The sequence below is a fragment of the Kogia breviceps genome, chromosome 2, assembly GCF_026419965.1.
Source record: "Kogia breviceps isolate mKogBre1 chromosome 2, mKogBre1 haplotype 1, whole genome shotgun sequence".
NCBI lineage: Eukaryota > Metazoa > Chordata > Mammalia > Artiodactyla > Physeteridae > Kogia > Kogia breviceps.
The window spans coordinates 169,503,443-169,526,034 of NC_081311.1; the positions used below are offsets into that span (position 1 = coordinate 169,503,443).

General features: G+C 33.8%; 1 protein-coding gene across 8 annotated transcripts in view; it reads left to right on the plus strand.

Moving 5' to 3' along the window:
- Positions 1–22,592, plus strand: part of NBEAL1 (neurobeachin like 1) — a 180,892-nt gene that overhangs the window by 76,602 nt on the left and 81,698 nt on the right. For 7 of the 8 annotated variants that reach the window (XM_067026594.1, XM_067026592.1, XM_067026598.1 and 4 more), the window contains 13 exons: positions 92–395; positions 2,828–2,913; positions 6,516–6,605; positions 9,756–9,924; positions 10,380–10,513; positions 10,982–11,141; positions 11,248–11,350; positions 11,952–12,108; positions 13,816–13,974; positions 15,405–15,564; positions 18,739–18,827; positions 21,145–21,720; positions 22,062–22,237. In XM_067026594.1, the coding sequence (XP_066882695.1) occupies positions 92–395; positions 2,828–2,913; positions 6,516–6,605; positions 9,756–9,924; positions 10,380–10,513; positions 10,982–11,141; positions 11,248–11,350; positions 11,952–12,108; positions 13,816–13,974; positions 15,405–15,564; positions 18,739–18,827; positions 21,145–21,720; positions 22,062–22,237 (2,363 nt within the window). The remainder of the gene's footprint in view (positions 1–91; positions 396–2,827; positions 2,914–6,515; positions 6,606–9,755; positions 9,925–10,379; positions 10,514–10,981; positions 11,142–11,247; positions 11,351–11,951; positions 12,109–13,815; positions 13,975–15,404; positions 15,565–18,738; positions 18,828–21,144; positions 21,721–22,061; positions 22,238–22,592) is intronic. The other variant, XM_067026596.1, reaches the window with a different exon arrangement.

A 22,592-nucleotide genomic window follows, 5' to 3' on the forward strand; every position in this document is an offset into this window, starting at 1 on the left:
TTAATTTTATGTACTGTTTTATTTTAAATATGAGGATAGAGATTTAATTAAAATGTGTAATTTATTATGTTTGTTTGTTTCTTAATTTTAGCCTTTTATTTCTTGCTGCATTGGTTCAGCTGGGCAAAGAACCACCACTCCTCCACCATCCCAAATCCCAGATCCACCTTTTTCTTCTCCCGTTACCCCTCATCGAACATCATTTGGTGGAATTTTGTCATCAGCTTCCTGGGGAGGAACAATGGAAAAATCAAAGTTGATTACCAAATTGATATCAGCTGGAACACAAGATAGTGAATGGGGGTGTCCCACATCTCTGGAGGGTCAACTGGGGTCTGTTATCATCTTCTATGAAGCACTGCAGCCTCTTCAGGTGAAGGCATTATATTTAGCAGGTGAGCATGTACCATCATACTGCCTAATTAAACTGAAATAGTTTTTTCTGTTGGCTAAATATATTCTGAAGAATATATTTGATCTAAAGAATGTACAGTTGGCCATTGAACAACTCTAGGGTTAGGGGTGCCGACCCTTCATGAAGTCAAAAATCCACATATAACTTATGTCGGCCCTCCATATATATGCAGTTCCTTTGTATGCATGGTTCTGCATCTGCGGATTGTGGTGCTGTCTATTTACTATTGAAAACAATCCACATATGAGTGGACCCACACAGTTCACCTCATGTTGTTCAAGGGTCAACTATATTTGTTTTAACTGGAACTGAAAGGGAAGAAAAAGCCCACCACATATAGTACTTTTACTCCCCTTAGCTTTATTGAGATATTGACATTATAACATGAGTTTAAGGTATGCAATGTGCTGATTTGATACACGTATACCCTGCAAAATGATTACTGTAATAAAGTTGGTTAACACCTCCATACCCTCACATAATTACCATTTTTTAATGTGTGTTGATAACATTTAAGATTTACTCTCTTCACAACTTTCAAGTACATTATATGTTATAATTAATTATAGTATACTATACATTTTTTGATATGTATAAAAAACAAACCTTTGAGAAATATTTCAAATATCATCCATAATACTGCCTGTGTTAGTCTATTAGACTAGATAGATAGCTTAAACACTATTTTCTTAGAATTCTGGAAGCTGGAATTCCAAGATCAAGTTTCCGTCAGGCTTGGTCTCTGGTGAACCCTCTATTCCCGGAGTATAGATGGCTGCCTTCTTGCTCTCTCCTCACATGGAATATGTTCTCTGTGTGTATGTGCAGAGAGAGATCTCTGCTGTCTTTTCCTCTTCTTAGAAGGGGCCCTATTGAATTAGGGCCTGACTTTTATGACATCATTTAGCCTTAATTACCCCTTACAGGCCCTATCTCCAAATACAGTCACACTGGGGGTTAGAGCTTCGACATAGGAATTTTGAGTGGGCGGGGTACACAATTCAATCTATAATACCGCCAGTGCTTTTGGCAGATTTTAATACATTGATGAAACAAATTATAAGTTTGTCTTCATAAGAAGTCACACAGCTGATTCTAGAGTCATATGAGTCTTATTCAAAATTTGTCATTTTTGTAATTTATATATTAATATATCTGCAGAATTCATGAAGGCATTAGAATTAGGAGTTCTTGGATAAAATTACAAGTTTTTGTTTTAGCTTTTTCTTTTTCATTTGGCTCTGATTTTAAAGATACACACTGGTTGTTATTGGATCATAACTATTTGCAAAATTCAGGAGTTAAGCCTATAAGCAGTTATGTATATTAACTCTGCAGATTAGCTTATTATTTGTCAGAATGTCTTTGTTCAGATTACATGGGGTTTTGAGATGAATGTCTCTGTCCACACTTAAAAAGTTTGTATTAGAACCTTGTCGTTACTTTAAAACTCACCAAAGTATTTGAAGTTGACCTTTAATCTAAATAAATTCCAAGTTAATAATAAGTCATTTAGTGTAGTCATTATAGCTATATAGTTTGGATTTTGCTCTTACAATTTTCCTACTTAAAATGCTACTCTTATAAACAATAATTATTTGTTATATATTATTCATAATGATTATTTTTAATGGCTATATAATATTTCATTAGATTCATAATTCATGACTTACTTAGGTTGTTTATAATTTTTAATATTGTTATAAACTTCAAACATTAAATATGATGAACTATTGTACCAATTTTTTTGTTGTTGTATTTTGATGGATTTGCTTATGATAAGTTCCCAAGATAAATATTCAAAGGGTGTGAATATTTTTATAGCTCTCAATACATGTTACCTACTCAGTTTTCATAAAGGATATACCAATTGACAGTACCTACCAGTAACACATAAGTATACCCAACTCACTACAGCCTCATTAAGATGGAATGGTAAATACTGTTTCCTCCATTTTTTGATATAAATGGAACCTTGCTTTAATTTTTTGTTTTGTTTTGTTTTTTTATTTAGTAAAGTCAAGAGTTTTTTTCTACTCATTTGCTGTTCCATTTCTGTGATATCTATTCACATTATTGATTGGTTTTTTTTGCTGTTTTATCTCACAAATTTGAATTGTTTTACATTTGATAAGTGTATAATCTTTGTTATGTTTTATATTAGTTTTTAATGCTATATAAAATTTCCTTTCTGTAGTAGAGATTGATCTACCCCCTCTCTGAACTTTACTAGGTGTTAGACAAATTGGATGTGATATAAAAATAAAGTACATTTTGGCTAATGTGTTTTAACTGTGTTATATAAGAAGCTTGAACCAGCTTAATTAAAAAATTTTTTCTGATTACACAGACCTGAGGAGCCCATATATATTCAATGATTTGTGTGTGTATGTGTGTATAAATAATTTTCAGGTCCAAACTGTTTAAGCCCTTGGAAATTTCAAGAGTCTGACATGGCTGACCTGCCTGGTAACATCCTTCTTCACTACACTGCAAAGGTCAGAGTAAATGCATGGACTGTCCATCTAGCTGTAACTATGCTGTGAACTAAAATTCCATTTTTATTCCTTTTGTCATTTCAGTGGGTAATTGAGAAGAAGGGGCTTGAATTACTGTTTAAAAATTATTAATTTTCAAAAGAAGATGAGAAGCAGTAAAAATTAAGATGCAGTTCTCAACTATGGTTCAAGTGTTATCATTATGTTATCCCAGTCGTATGAATGGAAATGGTTGTAGTGGGAATTTGTACTAATGAATCAACTTCAGTAAATGAAATTGTTTAAATGTATTCTCCTTTTTTGGAAGGAGAGATGAAACAGGACGGTGCTCAACTTTTTCTTTGTTTATTTTTAAAATTTTTTGGCTGCACGGCTTGTGGGATCTTAGTTCCCTGACCAGGGAATGAACCTGGGCCCTCGGCAGTGAGAGCGCAGAGTTCTAACCACTGGACTGCCAGGGAATTCCCTGTTTATTTTAAAAATGTGGTTAACAAGAAAACAAAAGAAATGTTTACATCAGAAGGAGAAGAAAAGCTACGTATATGCATACCATGCCCAGTCCTTTTTCCTTGAAGAACAGTCGTTTATGTAATGAAAGTAATTGAGGTTAGCAAGGGCTGAGGGAAAGAAGATCAAAGGTAGAACTGGGAGGAAGAAAAGGAGAAGTGGCATAAACAATATTAATTGCCTTCATTATATTTAATGTTACTATAACCCAGAAGTTGCTTCTGTTGTGTGATATTATACATCATAGACCTTTTCCCCCCTAGTTTAACCAGCTAGTACATGGTCATAATTTATTACTTTGAATGCTTGTTTATGTGTAACCTAATAAAATTTACTTGTCACGTGGTATTTCCCCTTAACTTTTTATTTTGATTAATTTCAAACCTAGAGAGAAGTTGAAAGAATGGTAAAGTGAAATCCTGTATACTCTTTACCTAAATTCACCAGTTACTAACATTTTGCTGTACTTGGTCTTCATCTATCTCAAATCATTTGTGAAAGCAGATCGACATAACAATCAAGACACTTTACTCCTAAACTTTACAACATAATCATTAACCTACCTGAGAAAATGATCAATAATTCATGTCCTTTACAACCCATGTTCAAATTTTTCCAGTTTTCCCCAAAATATTTGTTTAGCCTTTTAAAAATTTAATCTTGCATCCATTTGAACATTGCATTGGTTATAATATCTCTTGAGTCTCTTATTTTTTATTTGTGTGCTTTTTATAATACTTTTTCCCAAAGATATACATGTTTGTTTACCAAACTAGATTTTAAGTTATTTCCTGGCAGGGACTATCTCTCTCTCTTTTTTTTTTTTCCCCAGGGACTGTCTCTTATACTTATTTTCATTACCACTATTCCGTATAGCTGGATAGGAAATAATTGGACTTAATCTCACTAATTGGTGACATGTCTAGACATGTGATGACTAACTGAGTCGTTTTGGCATATCCTTTTTTCAAAGTAACTTTGATTTTAATAATACTAAGGTTGAATTTTTACTTTTGGAAGTAAAAATTCTGTAATATTTAAAATAGCTTTTTTTCCTCACAAAACGGGATATGACAAATATATACAATAAAACAGTTTATTGGAGGAACATTTCTTGAAAATGGTAGCATATCATGATACAAGAATTCTGTGGTTAAATAACATTGAGGGAATGTTGCATTCTGTATATCCTTCTTGGAGATGGATCATACACTTGAAAAATTCTGCTTATAAAGAAACTAGTTCACATTTGTTTTATCCTACTTTTTCACCAGTTATTTGAACATAGAACACATTTTGATTTTCATTTCACTTATTAACAAGTGGTAGTTTGGGAAAAGCTACTCCAGGGAATTTTAGCAGTCAACAGTTTTTCATCTTTGTATTTATTTGTAGGAGGTGTTTAACCATCAATTAAAAATTTTTTGAGTGTTCTCTTTGTGCCAAGAGTTGTCTGAACTTTTAGGATACAAAGATGAGTAAGTTAAAACCTCTGGCTTTAAGAAGTTTACAATCTAAAGTGAAATAAATGTGTAAAAAATAGGTGCAATATAATTTTATAAGCATTTTTCTTTTTAGCTACCATTTATTCGGTGTTTACAATGTATTAAGCACTATGCTAAATGTTTCACATGTACTGTTTCACTTAATCTTTACAAAATCTCTGAGGGTTATACTGTACTCTTTGTATCTTTTCTAAGCTCTAGTTGTCTGAGGCTGAGGAAAGATAAGTAACTTGCCTAGCCTCATAATTCTAGTGAATGCATAACCTGTTTAATGCGTATCCTTAACCACTATACAATATTTTTGTGTTGGAATTATATACAAAATACAGTGTGGGTACAAAGGAAGAGTGGTTGGTTCTTCCAGGAGGATAGAATATCATAGAGGTTCTTCCAGGAGGATAGAATATCATAGAAAAGATGGTTTGATTTGTGTTTTAAAAGGCGGAGTAAAGGGAGGGATGTGCAGTGAGCAACACCTACAAAGGCATAGAATGTAAAGCTGGATTCCATGTGTATTTGGGTATATAGGTCACTGAGTGGGAGCAGTTGTCCAGAAATGAAGTTAGAGGGCCAAGTGGAGGCCAGATCATAGCAAACCTCTTATGCCAGGCTAAATAGTAGGCAATGGATAGGATTTTAAGAAGAGTGATATGATCAGGTTTGCATTTTATTATTTATTTATTTATTTATTTTCAGGTTTGCATTTTAGAAAAAGGTCCTGAGCTACAGTGTCAAAGTTGGATTGGAGAGAGAGACTGGAGGCAGTCATACCATAGGGAGATTACTGTGTTTGGACAGGTCATAGATACATAGTACCAAACTAAGGTGGTAATAGGAGAAAGACTTTTCTGTCTCGGAGACTAATATAGTTTATGTTGAGTTAAATGTAAACTCAATTTACATTTACTTTATTAAATCAAGTTTTCTTAGTTGCCTTAAGAGAAAAGCAACAACCACATCATCTGTGCTAAAATTTGTAGGTTTCTTTATTTTCTTTTGGACTGGGGATTAGATTCAAGGATGTTTCATTATCTGCCAGTTCACAGGTTACATGTGAGGTTCCCTGCTTTATAAACCTTTATGGAAGTTAACAAATAACTTTAACAATTTCTAGAGTTGCAGACAAAGCTCTTAATTTGAATATAACTAAAATTGTCAAGTCAGTAATATAAGGGAAAATAGTGTCTTATGCCTGTGGTTTGATTTTTGTATTGTGATAATTTTCTGTACTAATGGGAATAAAATATTGAATTTTTTAAAAAGTCAAAAATCTGTTTGCATATATTGGTTTAGAATAGAAGGAATTTTAAACTATGTGATTGGTAAATGGTAAGTTCTAGCTAATCCTTATCTGTCAGATGACAAGCAGCAGTGACCTGCATTTGATGAGTGAGTGCATTAGAATCTAGTCCCTGATTCTTTTAAAAGACAATCAGAGAATAGTAATACTAAACTTAATATTGTAAGCATCTTATCATTGACTATACTATATATCTTTTAAAATTATGGTGAAATGTTCCATATATAGTTAAAGTTATGTTTTGTCTTCATTGTGCTTAGCTGTTTGCCATATTTTTCTTTTATTTTTAGGCCTGCAAAAATTCAATCTGTCTTGATTTATCTACTAATTGTTTGCATGGAAGGTTAACAGGAAACAAAGTAGTAAACTGGGACATTAAGGTAAGTTAATGATGAACGATGGGCAACATATTATTTATTTAAGTGTACTGATCCTTTAAAAACTTTTGTTTTTTGAGCACCACCGGATTGATCTGAATAAGTCCTGTTTAAAATGTTTGCAGATACACAGTTTGAAGGATAAATAAATAAGTAGTTGAATGACTATTTGATTTGTTTGTAATGTAGTTACCTTTTTAAACTATGCCATGAGCTTAGCAGTTTTCATAAGAAAAATATGCTGCCCTCGTTAATAGCTCCACTTTTAAGGTATTTAATCCCTAAAACTATGTAACAGATTTCAACCCCTCAGAGACTTCATTGATTATCCCTTTTCTTCTATATCACATACTTCTCCCTGTCTAGTCTCCTGTCCATCAGCTTTAAACAAACTTAGATCTTTCCTCTCTGAGGTTAAAGATGAGTAATTTTTCGTCTTCTTCATAACCCCGTCTAGCCATTATATCTTGTCTGCCTTTTTCATGTGCCTCATATTTATGTCTTAGCTGGATGTAATGTCTTTGCTTCTATCTAAAGGCCTCTACTTATTTCCCAAGATGGAGTTAGCTATTCTTGTCATGAGTACCTATAGCAGTTTCTATTATTTCACTTATCATGGTGACTAGTTAACTGTTTGCTTGCTTGATTCTCCAGTAGTCCTTAAGAACTTCAAAGGAGGGAACACTGCTTTTTCCCCCAGTGCCTGGCACAGGGATACATAATAGCATTGTTGACTGAGTGATTAAACTAGTAAAGATTATTTGGGCTAATGTGAAAGTCAGAGATATCCTATTTCTAAAATATAGGATTTCCTTAAAAGATATATTAAATAGAAATTATAGCCTAAGTAAAATAAATATAAAAGATAGTTTTACTGGAACTTGCTGATAAATCAGCAAAAAAATAATGACAAAAAAAACTTTTGTCTTCTAGTCATTTAATACCAAATATGCTTATTGTTTCAATGAACAGAAATCATTAGGATAATTCTTCTATGTAAAAATGAATCCATCAGTTTGTATTAATCTTATGTTATTCATGTGGTATAAAGCTTTTTTCTCTTTGACTTTGAGATAAGCACACTTATTCTTACCTGTTAACATAGTAAGATTTATGACTTGTTTGCCAATTTGTAAGTTTTTTAAATTTGAATTTTATATTTATTTATTTTTATACAGCATGTTCTTATTAGTTATCTATTTTAAACATATTAGTGTATATATGTCATTCCCAATCTCCCAATTCATCCCCCCCACCCGCTTTCTCCCCCTTGGTTTCCATACGTTTGTTCTCTACATCTGTGTCTCTATTTCTGCCTTGCAAACCAGTTCATCTGTACCATTTTTCTAGATTCCACATATATGCGTTAATATGTGATATTTGTTTTTCTTTTTCTGACTTACTTCACTCTGTATGACAGTCTCTAGGTCCATCCACATCTCTACAAAAGACCCAATTTCGTTCTTTGTTATGGCTGAGTAATATTCCATTGTGTATATGTACCACATCTTCCTTATCCATTCGTCTGTCGATGGGGATTTAGGTTGCTTCCATGTCCTGGCTATTGTAAATAGTGCTGCAATGAACATTGGGGTGTATGTGTCTTTTTGAATTATGGTTTTCTTTGGGTATATGCCTAGTAGTGGGATTGCTGGGTCATATGGTAATTCTATTTTTAGTTTTTTAAGGACCCTCCATACTGTTCTCCATAATGTCTGTATCAATTTACATTCCCACCAACAGTGCAAGAGGGTTCCCTTTTCTCCACACCCTCTCCGGCATTTGTTGCTTGTAGATTTTCTAATGATGCCCATTCTAACCAGTGTGAGATAATACCTCATTGCAGTTTTGATTTGTGTTTCTCTAATAATTAGTGATGTTGAGTAGCTTTTCATGAGCCTCCTGGCCATCTGTATGTCTTCTTTGGAGAAATGTCTATTTAGGTCTTCTGCCCATTTTTTGATTGGGTTGTTTGTTTTTTTAATATTGAGCTGCATGATCTGTTTATATATTTTGGAGATTAATCCTTAGTTGAGATTAGGACACTTATTCTTACCTGTTAACATAGTAAGATTTATGACGTGTTTGCCAATTTGTAAGTTAACGTTTGATGTCATGTATAAGATTGGTTTTATAAGGCTAGTTTTATGGATTACTTATATAGAAAAAGCTGATTATTTGTGTCTTACATTATACTTGAAAATCAAAGCAGTCTTTGTTGCCTTGAGTACAGATATGTAGAAATCAAAAAGGAACAGAATTAATAAGAAAAAGACTATTGCTTTTTTATACTGCAGCAAAATCAAAGCCCAAAAAAGTTAAATGAAATGACAACTGGGAAAAAACCACTTCCCATCCAAAATTCTAGTTTACTTACTGTAAAAAGCCCTTAAAAATCAATATGAAAGACAGGCAAAGACTATGAAGAGGTTGTTTACGGACTTAAGGTATGTAAACACGGCAGTTCAGAACATTTTAGCAGTTAATAATAGCTAATCTTATATAGCACCCATTGTATGTCAGGTACTAAGCACTTTTCATGTATTAGCTTATCTCATCCTTGTAACAACTTTACAAAGTGGGAATTAATATTATCCTCATCTTACAGATGAAGAAACTGAGGCTGGGGAAATTAGTAACTTGTCTAAGATAATGAATATATTTTGTTAAGCTATCCAGAATAGTCAGTCACTTTGAACTTCAGTTGAAGCCACTCACTCCACCTTTTTTGTAAACTTAAAGTAGAGGAGTCATATTTGTACTGCAAATACATTCTTTTTTTTCATGACTTGTTCTCCTGTTTGTTGTGACTAATTGCCTTGTGACAGTTGTTACCTCTTATAACACTAGTGTTACATTATGAAGTCTACTCTTGGGGTCATGTTTAGATTGCCTATGTTGGGAATTCATAAACTTTAGAAAACAAAGGTTTATTAAAATGGTCTGGCCTTGTCTCTTGAGTATAGATTTCAGTGACCCTTGAGGCTGCTCTTTAAAGCATATGCCCATACCACGTTTCCTTTAGCTTAGGCCATCATATACCTTGCTTAAAGGTTTATTAGCAAATTGTAACCTCATACATGCTGTGTAAGTATTAAATGAGAAAATTGCCTGTGTTTTATAAGATTAAAAAATTGTAGTTTCCTCTTTCAGGACAGCATAAACTGCATAGGTGGAGTAAATGTACTCTTTCCTCTAATGGAACAAATCAGCCACTTTGGTGAAGGACAGATTCCTGAGGGATTGAATGAAAGCACAGTTCCTGAATTGATAACACCTGTAGAAGGAGATTGGGTGGTATTGAACTCCACAAAGGCATCAGGTATTAAGCTGAAATTAGCATGAAGTAGTCATTGAGAAACTTGAGAATTAATTGAAAGATAGATTGAAATGTCTTGCTACCATGATGAAGAAACTTAACCATTTGTAGCTGAAGTAGTCCATCCCTAATTTTACTAATGGAGTTCAAAAAGTGCACGATACTTCAGTCAAAACACCTAAGATGTTGACTACACTCTTGACTATCCTTAGTTTGTACTGTTAGCAGAAATCGGACAACATCGTTAATTTTAGGTAGAGAAAACATTTACATGTTCATATAAGTATATAATATGCAGTCACCGATTTCTCTGATATTTATGTTCTGCAAGTGAACTTTGGATGCAAATTCCTGAACCAAATTCCTTGTTTGTTACAATATGCATATGATATAGAACATGTGATACAAAAGTGATTAGCGTAATTATGATAATTAATGACATGTTCACAATTCCACAGAGTCAAGACTAGAGAGAAATTTAATTGCAACATTTATCTTGATTGTGAAACACTTTATTCAAAGACATCCTATTAACCAGGACAATCTTATTCACTCCCATGGAGTTGCCATTCTTGGTGCCTTACTTCAGAAGGTGAGCTAGTCTAACGTTATGTGGATGTGACTGATGATTGTAATTACTAGTTAGTGTTGAGGTTTTTTCTTTCCAGTAAATAAATATATATATATTATTAAATATATTTTTAAAATTATACTATTATAGCTTAAGTTATATTAGTGGATATAATTTATTTCACAAGCAGCCTTTTAAAACTTGAATCACCTTATATAAGAACTACTTATCTTACAAAACAGTGTATAATCTTTGATATAAGGACCTTGTGTGTTAACTTTGGTATTTGGGATATTTCATCATTTAAAGACACTATTTTAGGAATATGTTCTAGAGTTACATCAGAAAAAATAATGTTTAAATTGTTTATATTTTTCTAACCAAGATTTTTATATTTAGTAGATGTTCTGAATTAATCATTTCAAATTATAACTTAATGACAGTTATTTAAACTGAACTTTACAGAACCATCTTCTATTTGGATTTCAGGTGCCAAGCACCTTGATGGATGTTAATGTATTGATGGCAATTCAATTGCTCATTGAGCAGGTATCATTAGAGAAAAATATGCAACTCCTGCAACAAATGTATCAGTATTTACTCTTTGACTTCCGTATTTGGAACCGTGGAGATTTTCCCTTTCGAATTGGTGAGAGCAGGCTGTTGGATAAATTTTATAGTTGTTTTAGAAATGTATTACTACTTACGTGACTTTATTTTAGGTATATAATTTAAGAGTGAACTTTCTATTTTAGGTCACATACAGTATCTTTCCACCATCATCAAGGACAGCAGGAGAGTTTTCCGAAAGAAGTATGGTGTACAGTTTCTCCTAGATACACTTAGGATTTATTATGGGTATGATATCCTTACTGCTTCTCAGTTTGATATTGTTTCTGTTACTGGATTGGAACATCTAGATTGTTTATTTTCCAGCAATTCTAATACCTTTAACTTCAGAGAGCCAGGATGTTGTGGAGGTTAAAATGATGAACAGTAGATCACATACACTGGGTTTGAATATTATGTTTCATTAATTGTCTAGCCATAGGCAACTTACTCAACTTTTCTGTGCTAAAGTTTTCTGCTTTGTGACAAGGAGATAATAAAACTGTATGACTTCCTATGGTGGTTTTGAGGATTAAATTAAATGAGTTAATAATGTGTAAAGCACTTAGAACTGTGTCTGCTACATAGTATTGCATAAATATAAGCTGTTTTAACAATTTATGTCTTAGTATTGCATAAATATAAGCTGTTTTAACAATTTATGTCTTTGTCGTTGCAACTCCTAACTTGAAAAGGTTTTCCTTAAAAAGAAAAAGAAGCCAAAGATGCTATGAATTCTAATAATTACATGGAAACATCTTCTTTTAAACTATGAAATCTTTTATATATAAAAGTACAAAAATATAAAAATTGCAAATTTCAATTCTTGCCCATTTACTTTCTCTTTCAGGAGTGATTGTAAATATAGTGAGTTGTCTCTAGATGATATTCGAACAATAAGGACTTCTTTGTATGGACTAATTAAATATTTTCTGTGCAAAGGCGGAACTCATGAAGAGATACAAAGTATTATGGGTTATGTATCTGCTATCAATGAAGAAGAACAGGTATTCTCTGGATAAATCTGTTATTTTTAATAATTAAGTTGCTATATCATCTTCTTTTAAACTTATATGTCATATAACATTTTAAGAGTAAAATGTTTATAGTGTCACATATAATATTATTAAGCAGTTAAAGAAGTAAATTTTATCTCCTAACTGAAAGTTTAATAAAATAAATGGCAGTGTAATAAAATATTTATTTTCTAGCTAATAGTAAAATATTAGCTAGAAAACAGTATGTGGAAATACTTGTTCTGGCAATTCTGAAATCTGTTTTCGTAGGCCACATGATGTATATTTAACTATTATAGGCAGATTTCTAACATGAATTTTAATATATCATAGGTTCATAAAAATTTTGCATAAAGAGTAAATTATAACTGTATTTCTATTTTTAAATACTTCTACGTACACTATTCATTTTTACCTCAGAACTACCCTTTAAGACAGTGGTTCTCAATGTAAGGACCCACTTACCTGGGAATTTTTTTAAAATGCAAATATATGGCCAAATCAAGCCCTCCAGGTGATTCTGATGCATGGTAGAATTTGACCACTGATACAGACCAGGAATTACTCTTCCCATGTGCACATTTGGAAATATATGTTCAGAGAGATTAGGTGACTTAAAAAGTTACACAGCTGATATACCTGGAAAAATAACCCAGGTGTATTTACTGCTCTTTCTGTGCTCTTTCGGTATACCACTCTCAACACCAAATCTGAGCATCCTTAATTTATGTTGACTCAAATAATTTGCCCTCTATCATGATATATGCATTGTGTACTCAGTGGTTATATGACTTCATAATTGGTATTATATAGAAGAGTTAACTTAGGCTATTTCCTTATAAGGTTGAACTACTTCAAAAGCTTCTCATATTGGGCTTCCCTGGTGGCGCAGTGGTTGAGAATCCGCCTGCCGATGCAGGAGACACGGGTTCGTGCCCTGGTCCGGGAAGATCCCACATGCCGCGGAGCAACTAAGCCCGTGAGCCATGGCCGCTAGGCCTGTGCGTCCGGAGCCTGTGCTCCGCAATGGGAGAGGCCACAACAGTGAGAGGCCCGCATACCGCAAAAAAAAAAAAAAAAAAAAAAGCTTCTCATATTTAGAATAATGAATAATCATCTTATTTCATGATAGCTGTATTGTCACCTGCTTTGACTCATTGCCAATGATATTTTCTTGGTCAATTTAGTCAAACAATTATTTATTGAATACTTTTATTATACATATACATAGAGTAATACTAGATATTGTAGGTATTTAATGATGAAAGAATTATCGTTCTTATTTTTAGCCTAATGGAGGCAGGGATGGATAAGAAATGTTTATAAATAATTATGAAACAAAAAAGAGTATGATAATATCTATAAGAGAAATATGAAGTCCCATGAGGTTTTCACTGGAGAGTGTTACATGTTGAGGAGACTAGGAATGGCTTCATGGAAGAGATGGCTTTTCATATGGACCAAGCAGGATAGGAATGGTTCAGCAGGTGAATGTGAGTAGTGAGAGGATATACAAAAGGAAATGGAATGAGCCAAAAGCCTAATGGAGGAAAGGCAAAGAGGGTTCAGAAGACATCAAATAATCCAGTTAGGCTAGAACATGAGGGTATAGAGGACTTAAATAACTATTTGTGGTTTATGACTTTATTTATGCTTCTGTATATGAGTGTGGTTGTTTGTGTTGCTTAATTTTAAAAGCTTTTTGGAATTTTGGACATACTCTTCAGTCTCCTCCGTACCAGCCCAACTAGAGGTCAACTTTTCTTACTGCTGTTTGAACCAGGAAATGCTGACATACTTTATGCCTTGCTCTTAAATCAGAAATACTCTGACAGACTAAGAGAAATCATTTTTAAGGTATAAACATGTCTTAAGAGTCTTTATATTTGGGGACATTTGTGGGTGTATGCATTTACATGGAACATATCCATTCTATGAATGTAAATTCTTTTTTTCATGTCTACTTCCATCTAATTTAAAATTGTTCAGTTTTTTTGATGTATATTTATCATGTTTTTGTTGTTTGTGTATTTTAAAACTAATTATATTATAATCTTATCAATAATTTCAGTGGAAAATCTACTCTGCCATACCAGCATAGAACCTCTTATCCCCCTTTTGACTTACAGTGGGTCTGTGTGGCAGATCATACTAAGCTTATTTAGCATCCACTGTTTATCAGGCACTAAACCCTTTTTATATATTAGTTTACGTAGTTCTTGCAGCAACTTTATGAAGTGGATATTATATTATCCTCATTTTACAGGTGAAGAAACTGAGGCAGAGAAATGAATAACTTGTTAAAAGATGAAGGACATATTTTATTAAGCTCTCCAAAATATCCCAAACTTTGAACTATGGCTGAAGCAGCCCACTCCACCTTTTTGGTTAACTAAAATTAAAGAAGGCAGTCATATTTCTACTGCAAATACATTTTTTTTCATGATTTGTTCTCCTATTATGCCAAATTGCCTGTGACATTTGTTTCCCCTTACATCATTAGTATGACATTATAAAGTCTACTTGTGGGGTCATGTTTGGATTGCTTATGTTTGGAATTCCTAAACTTTGGAAACAGAAGTGAATTATAAGTGGTCCTACATAGTCTCTCTTGAATATTGGTTATCGTGACCCCTGAGGCTACTCTTTAAAGCATCTGCCCAAACAGGGTTCCTCTATGGAGATTTAATGTTGTTTCTTCAAAAATGGCCTTGCAGGGGTTGTTCATGATACTATTTTGCCAAGATTACCCTTTCCTTATAGGCTTCCAGTATCTCACTTTGTAAAAGATTGATCTAACTCCAAGAGGTATGGGGTTACTAAATAATTCTTCCATTTTAGCATGTGGATGGGTTGCTTCACAAAGTATTTCCTCGTTATTGAAATTTATTTTGACAACTGCCACATAGATTACTAGATTGATCTAGAAATATCTTTGTTTTCTTTGTTCCTCTTGCAAGCTACAGGATTTGTTTCCATCTACACCGTAGCCATTAAAAGAAAATTTTAAATTATTCCTTTCATCTACCAAGAAATTTATATAAACTAGGGTTTTAAACATACTAATTATTCAAATGCAGTTGCATTTCAGTCCAGTTCATTTTTAAATTTATTTTTTAATGATAGCAAGATAATGGAGTGTTCTTCCCTATTTAGTGCTATTTTTTAATACTTGAGGAATAAAATGATGCTCTAGAAACATTGTACACTAATATTTATTCAATATTAACCTAAGTGACAATTGTTCTTAGTTCTCTATATTGAGAATATATTACTGTTGTGACCAGGTTATGGAACAGATGTTGAAATGCACGAACGTTTATGAACGAAGTAAACAACGTATTCGACTTAGAGAAGTTGGCTACTCAGGATTAGGGCTCCTTCTTAATGAAGCACCTGTTAATACTTCTCTCATTAAAAGTCTCACCAATCAAATTATAAATACAGGTATGACTAAGGCTAAATATTGATACATTTAAGAAATGTTCTTCATAGTCATATAATTCTATTTGATGTCTCTGAATTTTTTTTTTCTTCTGAAATTTTTTCTTCTTTTCCTCTCTTTCCTCAGGTTGCTTTTAAAATTACCTATTACTTGATTCAGCAGGGCTTTTCTTAGGTACTGTTTCAAATGTACCTTTGTTGTTTTTGTCTCCCTGGAGCATATCATAGTACCTTACTTGGTAGGCCTTCAGTAAATGTTTATTGACTGAGTGATTAGTAAATAATTGAGTCTGTGTAAAAAGAAAAGGACACTAGAGAAAATATGTACAAGATACTCTTTTTCCTTTCAGAGCTTAAATTCTTAAAGGGAAAATGAAAACTAATTTCAGATATATTTTTTTGTCTCTAATTTTGCTTTTATGAACCTTTTTTAAAGGACTTCCTACAAACTATAGAATTTTTGTCAGACGCTAAGGGTTCAGAAATGTAGAAGATAAGGTTCTTTGTCTTGAGTGGTTTATCATCTCATTGAGAAGACATGTACATAAAAAGATAAATACAAGTATAAGATCCAAGCAGTATCGACAGTATATTCAGGCAATCGAAATAAAAGAACAGCTTTTTAGGGTTTAGTCAGGAAGGTGTTAAAACATTCTAAATCTATTGTCTTTGTAAAATTTGAACATATCTACAATTCCTATTTAAAATGAAACGATTATTTCTGCATTTATATTACTATTACATACAGTTCTTTCTTTGAGAAAGAAGAAAACTGGAGGCATCACACTTTTGGATTTCAAACTTTACTACAGAGTTATAGTAATCAAAACAGTATGCTGCAGTATGCATAAAAATAGACACATAAACAAGTGGAACAGAATCAAGATCCTAGAAATAAAACTATGCGTGTACAGTCAACCAGTATTTGACAAGGAATCCAAGAATACTTAATGGGGAAAGATAGTCTCTTCAATAAATGTGATTGGTAAAACTGGATATGCACTTGCAAAAGAATGAGAATGGACTCCTGTCTTACACCACCCACAAAAATTAACTCAAATAGATTAAAGACTTAAATGTAAGAACTGAGCTGTAAAAATACTACAAGAAAACATATGGGAAAAACTCTTTGACCTTGGTCTTGGCAATGATTTTTTGTGTGTGACACCAAAAGCACAAGCAACAAAAATTAAAATAAACAATGGGACTAAATCAAACTAAAAAGCTTCTAGGGACTTACCTGGTGGTGCAGTGGTTAAGAATCCACCTGCCAGTGCAGGGGACATGGGTTTGAACCCTGGTCCGGGAAGATCCCTGTGGAGCAACTAAGCCTGTGTGCTACAACTACTGAGCCTGCACTGTAGAGCCCATGAGCCACAAGTACTGAGCTTACATGTCACAACTACTGAAGCTCACACGCCTAGAGCCCATGCTCCACAACAGAAGAAGCCACCACAATGAGAAGCCCACTTGCTGCAGCTAGAGATAGCCTGCACACAGCAACGAAGACCCAACGCAGCCAAAAATAAATAAATATATATATTTTTTAAAAAGCTTCTGCATAGCCAAAGAAACCATCAACAAAATGAAAGGGCAGCCTATGGAATGGGAGAAAATGTTTGCAAGTCAAAACTGATAAGGGGTTAATATCCAAAATATATAAGGAATTCATATAACTCAACAGCAAAAAATCCAATTAAAATATGAGCAAAGGACCTGAATAGACATTTTTTCAAAGAAGATATACAAATGGTCAACAAATACATGACAAAGGTGCTCATCATCCTTAATTATCAGGGAAATGAAAATCAAAACCACAGTGAGATATCACCTCCCTCCTATTAGTTTGGCTGTTATCAAAGACAGAGATAATAAGTGCTAGTGGTGAGGGTGTGGAGAAAAGGGAACCTTTGTGTGCTGTTGGTGGGAAGGTAAGTGGTGCAGCCACTATGGAGAACAGTGTGGAGGTTCATAAAAAATTAAAAATAGGACTTCCCTGGTGGTGCAGTGGTTGAGAATCTGCCTGCTAATGCAGGAGACACGGGTTCAAGCCCTAGTCTGGGAGGATCCCACATGCCACGGAGCAACTAGGCCCGTGAGCCACAACTACTGAGCCTGCGCGTCTGGAGCCTGTGCTCCGCAACTAGAGAGGCCGCAATAGTGAGAGGCCCGTACACCGCGATGAAGAGTGGCCCCCACTTGCCACAACTAGAGAAAGCCCTCGTACAGAAATGAAGACCCAACACAGCAAAAATAAATAAATTAATTAATAAACTCCTACCCCCAACATCTTCTTTAAAAAAAAAAAAAAATTGAAAGTAGAACTACCATGATTCAGCAATCCCTCTTCCAGGTATATATCTAAAGGAAATGAAATCATATCTCAAAGAGGTATGATCTGCAACCCCATGTTTATTGTACCATCATTCACAATAGTCAAGGCATGGAAACAGCCTAAGTGTCCATCAATGGATGAATGAATAATAAAGATGTGGTATATATATGTGTGTGTATATATATATATATATATATATATATATATATATATATATATAAAATGGAATATTAGCCATAAAAAAAGAAGGAAATCCTGCCATTTGCAATAACATGGAAGAGCCTAGAGGGCATTCTGCTAAGTGAAACAAGTCAGGCAGAGAAGGAAAATACTGTGTGATCTCACTTACATGTGAAAAAAAAAATTGAGACAGAGTAGGTTGGTAGGTGCCAGAGTTGGGGCAGTGGGGGAAACAGGTGAAGGTACAAGGGGTACAAACTTCCAGTTATAAGTAAGTTCTGGGGATCTAAGGTATAGCATGGTGACTATAGTTAACAATACTGTATTGCATATTTGAAAGTTGCTAAGAGAACATATCTTAAGTGTCCTCACCACAAAAAGAAGTATAGTAACTATGTGAGATAATTGGTGTGTTAACTGACCGTATTGTGTAATCATTTTGTAATATATACATATATCAGATCATCATGTTTTACACCTTAAACAGTGTTTTATGTCAATTATATCTTAATAAAGTTGGGGGAAAAAATAAAGGGCATCTGTTGTTGACAGCAGGAAAAAAATAAAAATGAAATGACTGTCAGCCTCTATATATAACTATTACCACAGTTCTTTCTCTGGTTTTCTCTAGTATTTAATTTTAACTTTTTTTCCCATCATAGATCCTGCTATTAATTTCAAAGATCTGTTATCTGTGGTATATATATCTCACAGAGCACGTATAAATGTCAGGGTGGTCATCTGCAGAAAGGTTAGTAAACTTTAAAGATATACTTTAAAAATTGCAGTATCGTTGTATTGTGAAGAACTTTTAGTTTGAGTATTTTTCACCAGATGTAAGTTTAATATCTTTTATATGACATAATTTTATAGTTTCCTTTTTTGAGGTGAATTAACTTTATATAATCATAAGAAATAGCCATACACGAGCTCCTAGAGATAATGCCCTTTCCAGAGTCAAAAATGTATTACCAGAGAATATTTTCTTTATTCAGAACCTTTTGTTGTGACCATTTTTATTTTTTTATTTTTTTCTTTTGCGGTACACGGGCCTTTCACTGCTATGGCCTCTCCTGTTGTGGAGCACAGGCTCCAGACACGCAGGCTCAGCGGCCATGGCTCACGGGCCTAGCCGCTTCGCGGCATGTGGAATCTTCCCGGACCGGGGCACGAACCCGTGTCCCCTGCATCGGCAGTCGGACTCTCAACCACTGCGCCACCAGGGAAGCCCTGTTGTGACCATTTTTAATTCAAACACCATATTTTAGAGTTTTGGAATCTCTTAACCTTTGTGGAAAGGATTTTCTGTATTTTGTTTATGAGTATATTCCAACAATGATTTACCTTCAGTCCACTCATTTAACCTCTAAGTCGATGAATTGTTACCCCATGCACTTCTTCCTGATTATATCCTCCTCTCTCCTCTACTGGCAACCACTGACCAGTCTAGTATTTAATTTGCTTCTTGTTTTTCTTTTTAATTTTACTCCCTAATTATGTCACAGTACCTTTCCATAAATCTGGATGTATCTTTCTCTTTAACAGCTACATAGTTTTTTATTCTATGGCTATTCTATAAAAGTATTATCTGGTTCCCAGCTGATGGACATTTAGATTGTTTCCTGTTTTACCATATTAACAAACTTCTGTTATGAACATTTTTTTACATCTGTCTTTACCTATCCATGGTAATACATATGTAGGACATAATTCATGAAATGTAATTTTTCTGTCAAAGAGTATTGACATTTTACATTTTAATGGATTTTGCCATGTTTTCCTTGAAGCAGGTCATGTAAATGGATCCTTTTCCTTTCTGTGTGCAATTAGAAACCTCTTTCAGTACAGCCCAGTTTTTATTCATTATGTGATTATAAAACAGCTGTAAAATAAGTCTGAAAAGTTTAAAGTCATGAAATCATGAAAAGTTTCTTTGCCAACCAAAGGTTAATATGTTCAACTTAGTTAATGTGTTTAAAATTGCTGTTGTGCACTGCTACAGTAATGGTAGCTCACTGATTGATGGCATTAAGTGAGGAAGGAAACTTAACGTGTCATCATGACTCACTGCAACTCACTGCTTTCTATATCAGCATCAGTGTACATAAGAACCATTAATTTTGAAGTCTGCACCAACATAACTCATTTCCTGCTATGAAATTTGTCAGAGTTAGAAATTCTGATAAAAGAGATACTATAAACACTGGGAGCCAGAGTTCTTTTCATCTACTTAGAAGTTTATTGACTTTGTGATTAAAATGTCTTAAAGATCTTAACAGCATTTCTGATAGTGTTTGAGAACTTGTTTTTATGCAAAAAATGTGAAGTCAGTTGGGATACTAGAGATCATACACATTGCCATGTAAATGTCTACTCTTTAATTTCAGTTTCTTATTCCAGCTAAATCTCAGCATCCATCTCATTGGAAATAGTTTCCTGGAACTAAAGTTTTTGTTTTGTTTGTACCATGTAGAGTTAATGAAAAAAAAATGTTTTTGCAAAAGCAGCCATTAACTTTGCCTGGGGAAAAAATGAGGTGGGAAAACATTCTTGGTGTACGTAGGTTCTGTCAAAGTTTCTTATGTGTTCTAGTTTACTCCCTAACCATAGTGCCAGAACTGTGCCTGGCACATAGTAGATGTTCAGTATTTACTAAACAAATATACTAGGCTCTTGGAAAGTACTTAGTTGAGAGGATATAACTTTATTACATTTTATATATCTTAATTCTATCTATATTTTTTTCTCCAACCAAATTAAATTAATAACGTGAGTGTGTTGATATGTGGAGGATTATTTTATGTTTTTTTCTTTTTTTATCTTTCAGCAGATATTTGAGTACATCCCAACTCTAGATATACAATGGGTAATATGCAGATTAGTTAATAACACAATGTCTGCCCTCCAAATAGTTTCTAATCTAGTTAAGAATATAATCGTTTGAAAGTATATCCTTCCAAAGTTTCTTATTAAATTACTTTGTCATTAAAATAGCTGAAAAGAAACTGTTTTTGATGTAAAGTATTGTATACTTTTTGATGAATTTTGCATTCTTAATCTCTTCACAGATTTTACATATTTTACAGTCTCAGCCAGATGCAGCACATCAAATATCTCAACAAGTGGGTTGGCAAGACACTTTAGTTAGGCTTTTTTTAAAAGCAAATTTTGAAAATGGAAATACTCTTCATAAGCACAGTAGGGCTGTTGTAATGAAAGACAATGATAAAAATATATCAGCTGAAGATATGAAGAGGAACTCTGATGAAAAGACAGATGAGGAAAAAATCAGCTCTTTTGCCTCAGCTCATGTGTCTTCAGATCAGTGGAGTTTGGAGGATAGACACTCCCTAGACTCGAACACACCATTATTTCAAGAAGATAGCTTGATGGGAGAATTATCTTTCAAATCAGAGAATAGAGGAGAATTCTGGCATAATAACCCTTCACATTTGAGTTTAGATCTCAGTGGAATTGATTCATGTGAACTGAGTGATAGTGGAAGTCAAATGCCAGACAGCTTGCCTAGCACGCCATCCCCGATAGAGTCCACTAAGTCATTTTCTGTGCAGTCTGACAAAGAAAGCAGCATCACAAATGATGTGGGCTTTAGTGATGACTTCTCTTTACTTGAAAACCAAGAGGTAAGATTCCTTATTTGTCCAAATGTGGTTTTATTTTTTTCATGTCTGACCTCAGAAATATGTGATTGTTAACAATTTCATGTATTATTCATGTTCCAAGTCTCATGATCAAAGGTATTAGAAGCCTAGAAGTCACCAAATTGTGAGTGTCTTGAGAGCAAAGCCTGTGTCTTATTCATCTTTACATCTCTAGGGCCTTGGTAGTAAAGTTCCAGGTTCATGCAGCCACCTTAAATAAAAATATGTTGAATGATTATAATTCATGTACCTGATGGTTCTCATGATGTGCTTTTAACACCCCCTCCCTCTAATAATTTCATATTACTTTCTCTTTTTTATAGAGATGTGAGGAAGAGCTTATTCAATTACTGACAAATATTTTGAACTGTATAATGTGTAAGGGACTAGAAAAGTCTGATGACGATACTTGGATTGAACGGGGACAAGTGTTTGCGGCACTAACTAAACCAGGAATATCCAGTGAGCTACTTCGACCATCAGAAGAAATAAAACTAATGTAAGCATTCAGTTGGTGATATGCCCTCTCCTTTTGGAGTGGGCAGGAGTCCAAAATAATATTTGTTATTGAACCTTTATTCAGTATTCAGTGGATGTAGAGAGAGAGAAAAGGAGAAGCTTTGTGCTCAGCCCTTCTCCTGTCTATTGCCATTCTAGAGGGATCTAGAGAGAAATCCAAAACTAACTCCAGTGTGAGGAGATTTAATTCTTACATTAATTTGGATTCTAAGTGATTATGTATTCCTTGTTTAAGTTGTTTTCTGCAGTATCTAAGCACTTGGCGCATGCGTTCTACAGTCTTGTCCAAATTTGAGTGCTTCCATGCTAAAGGGAGGTAGTAGTGTTTTCATGAA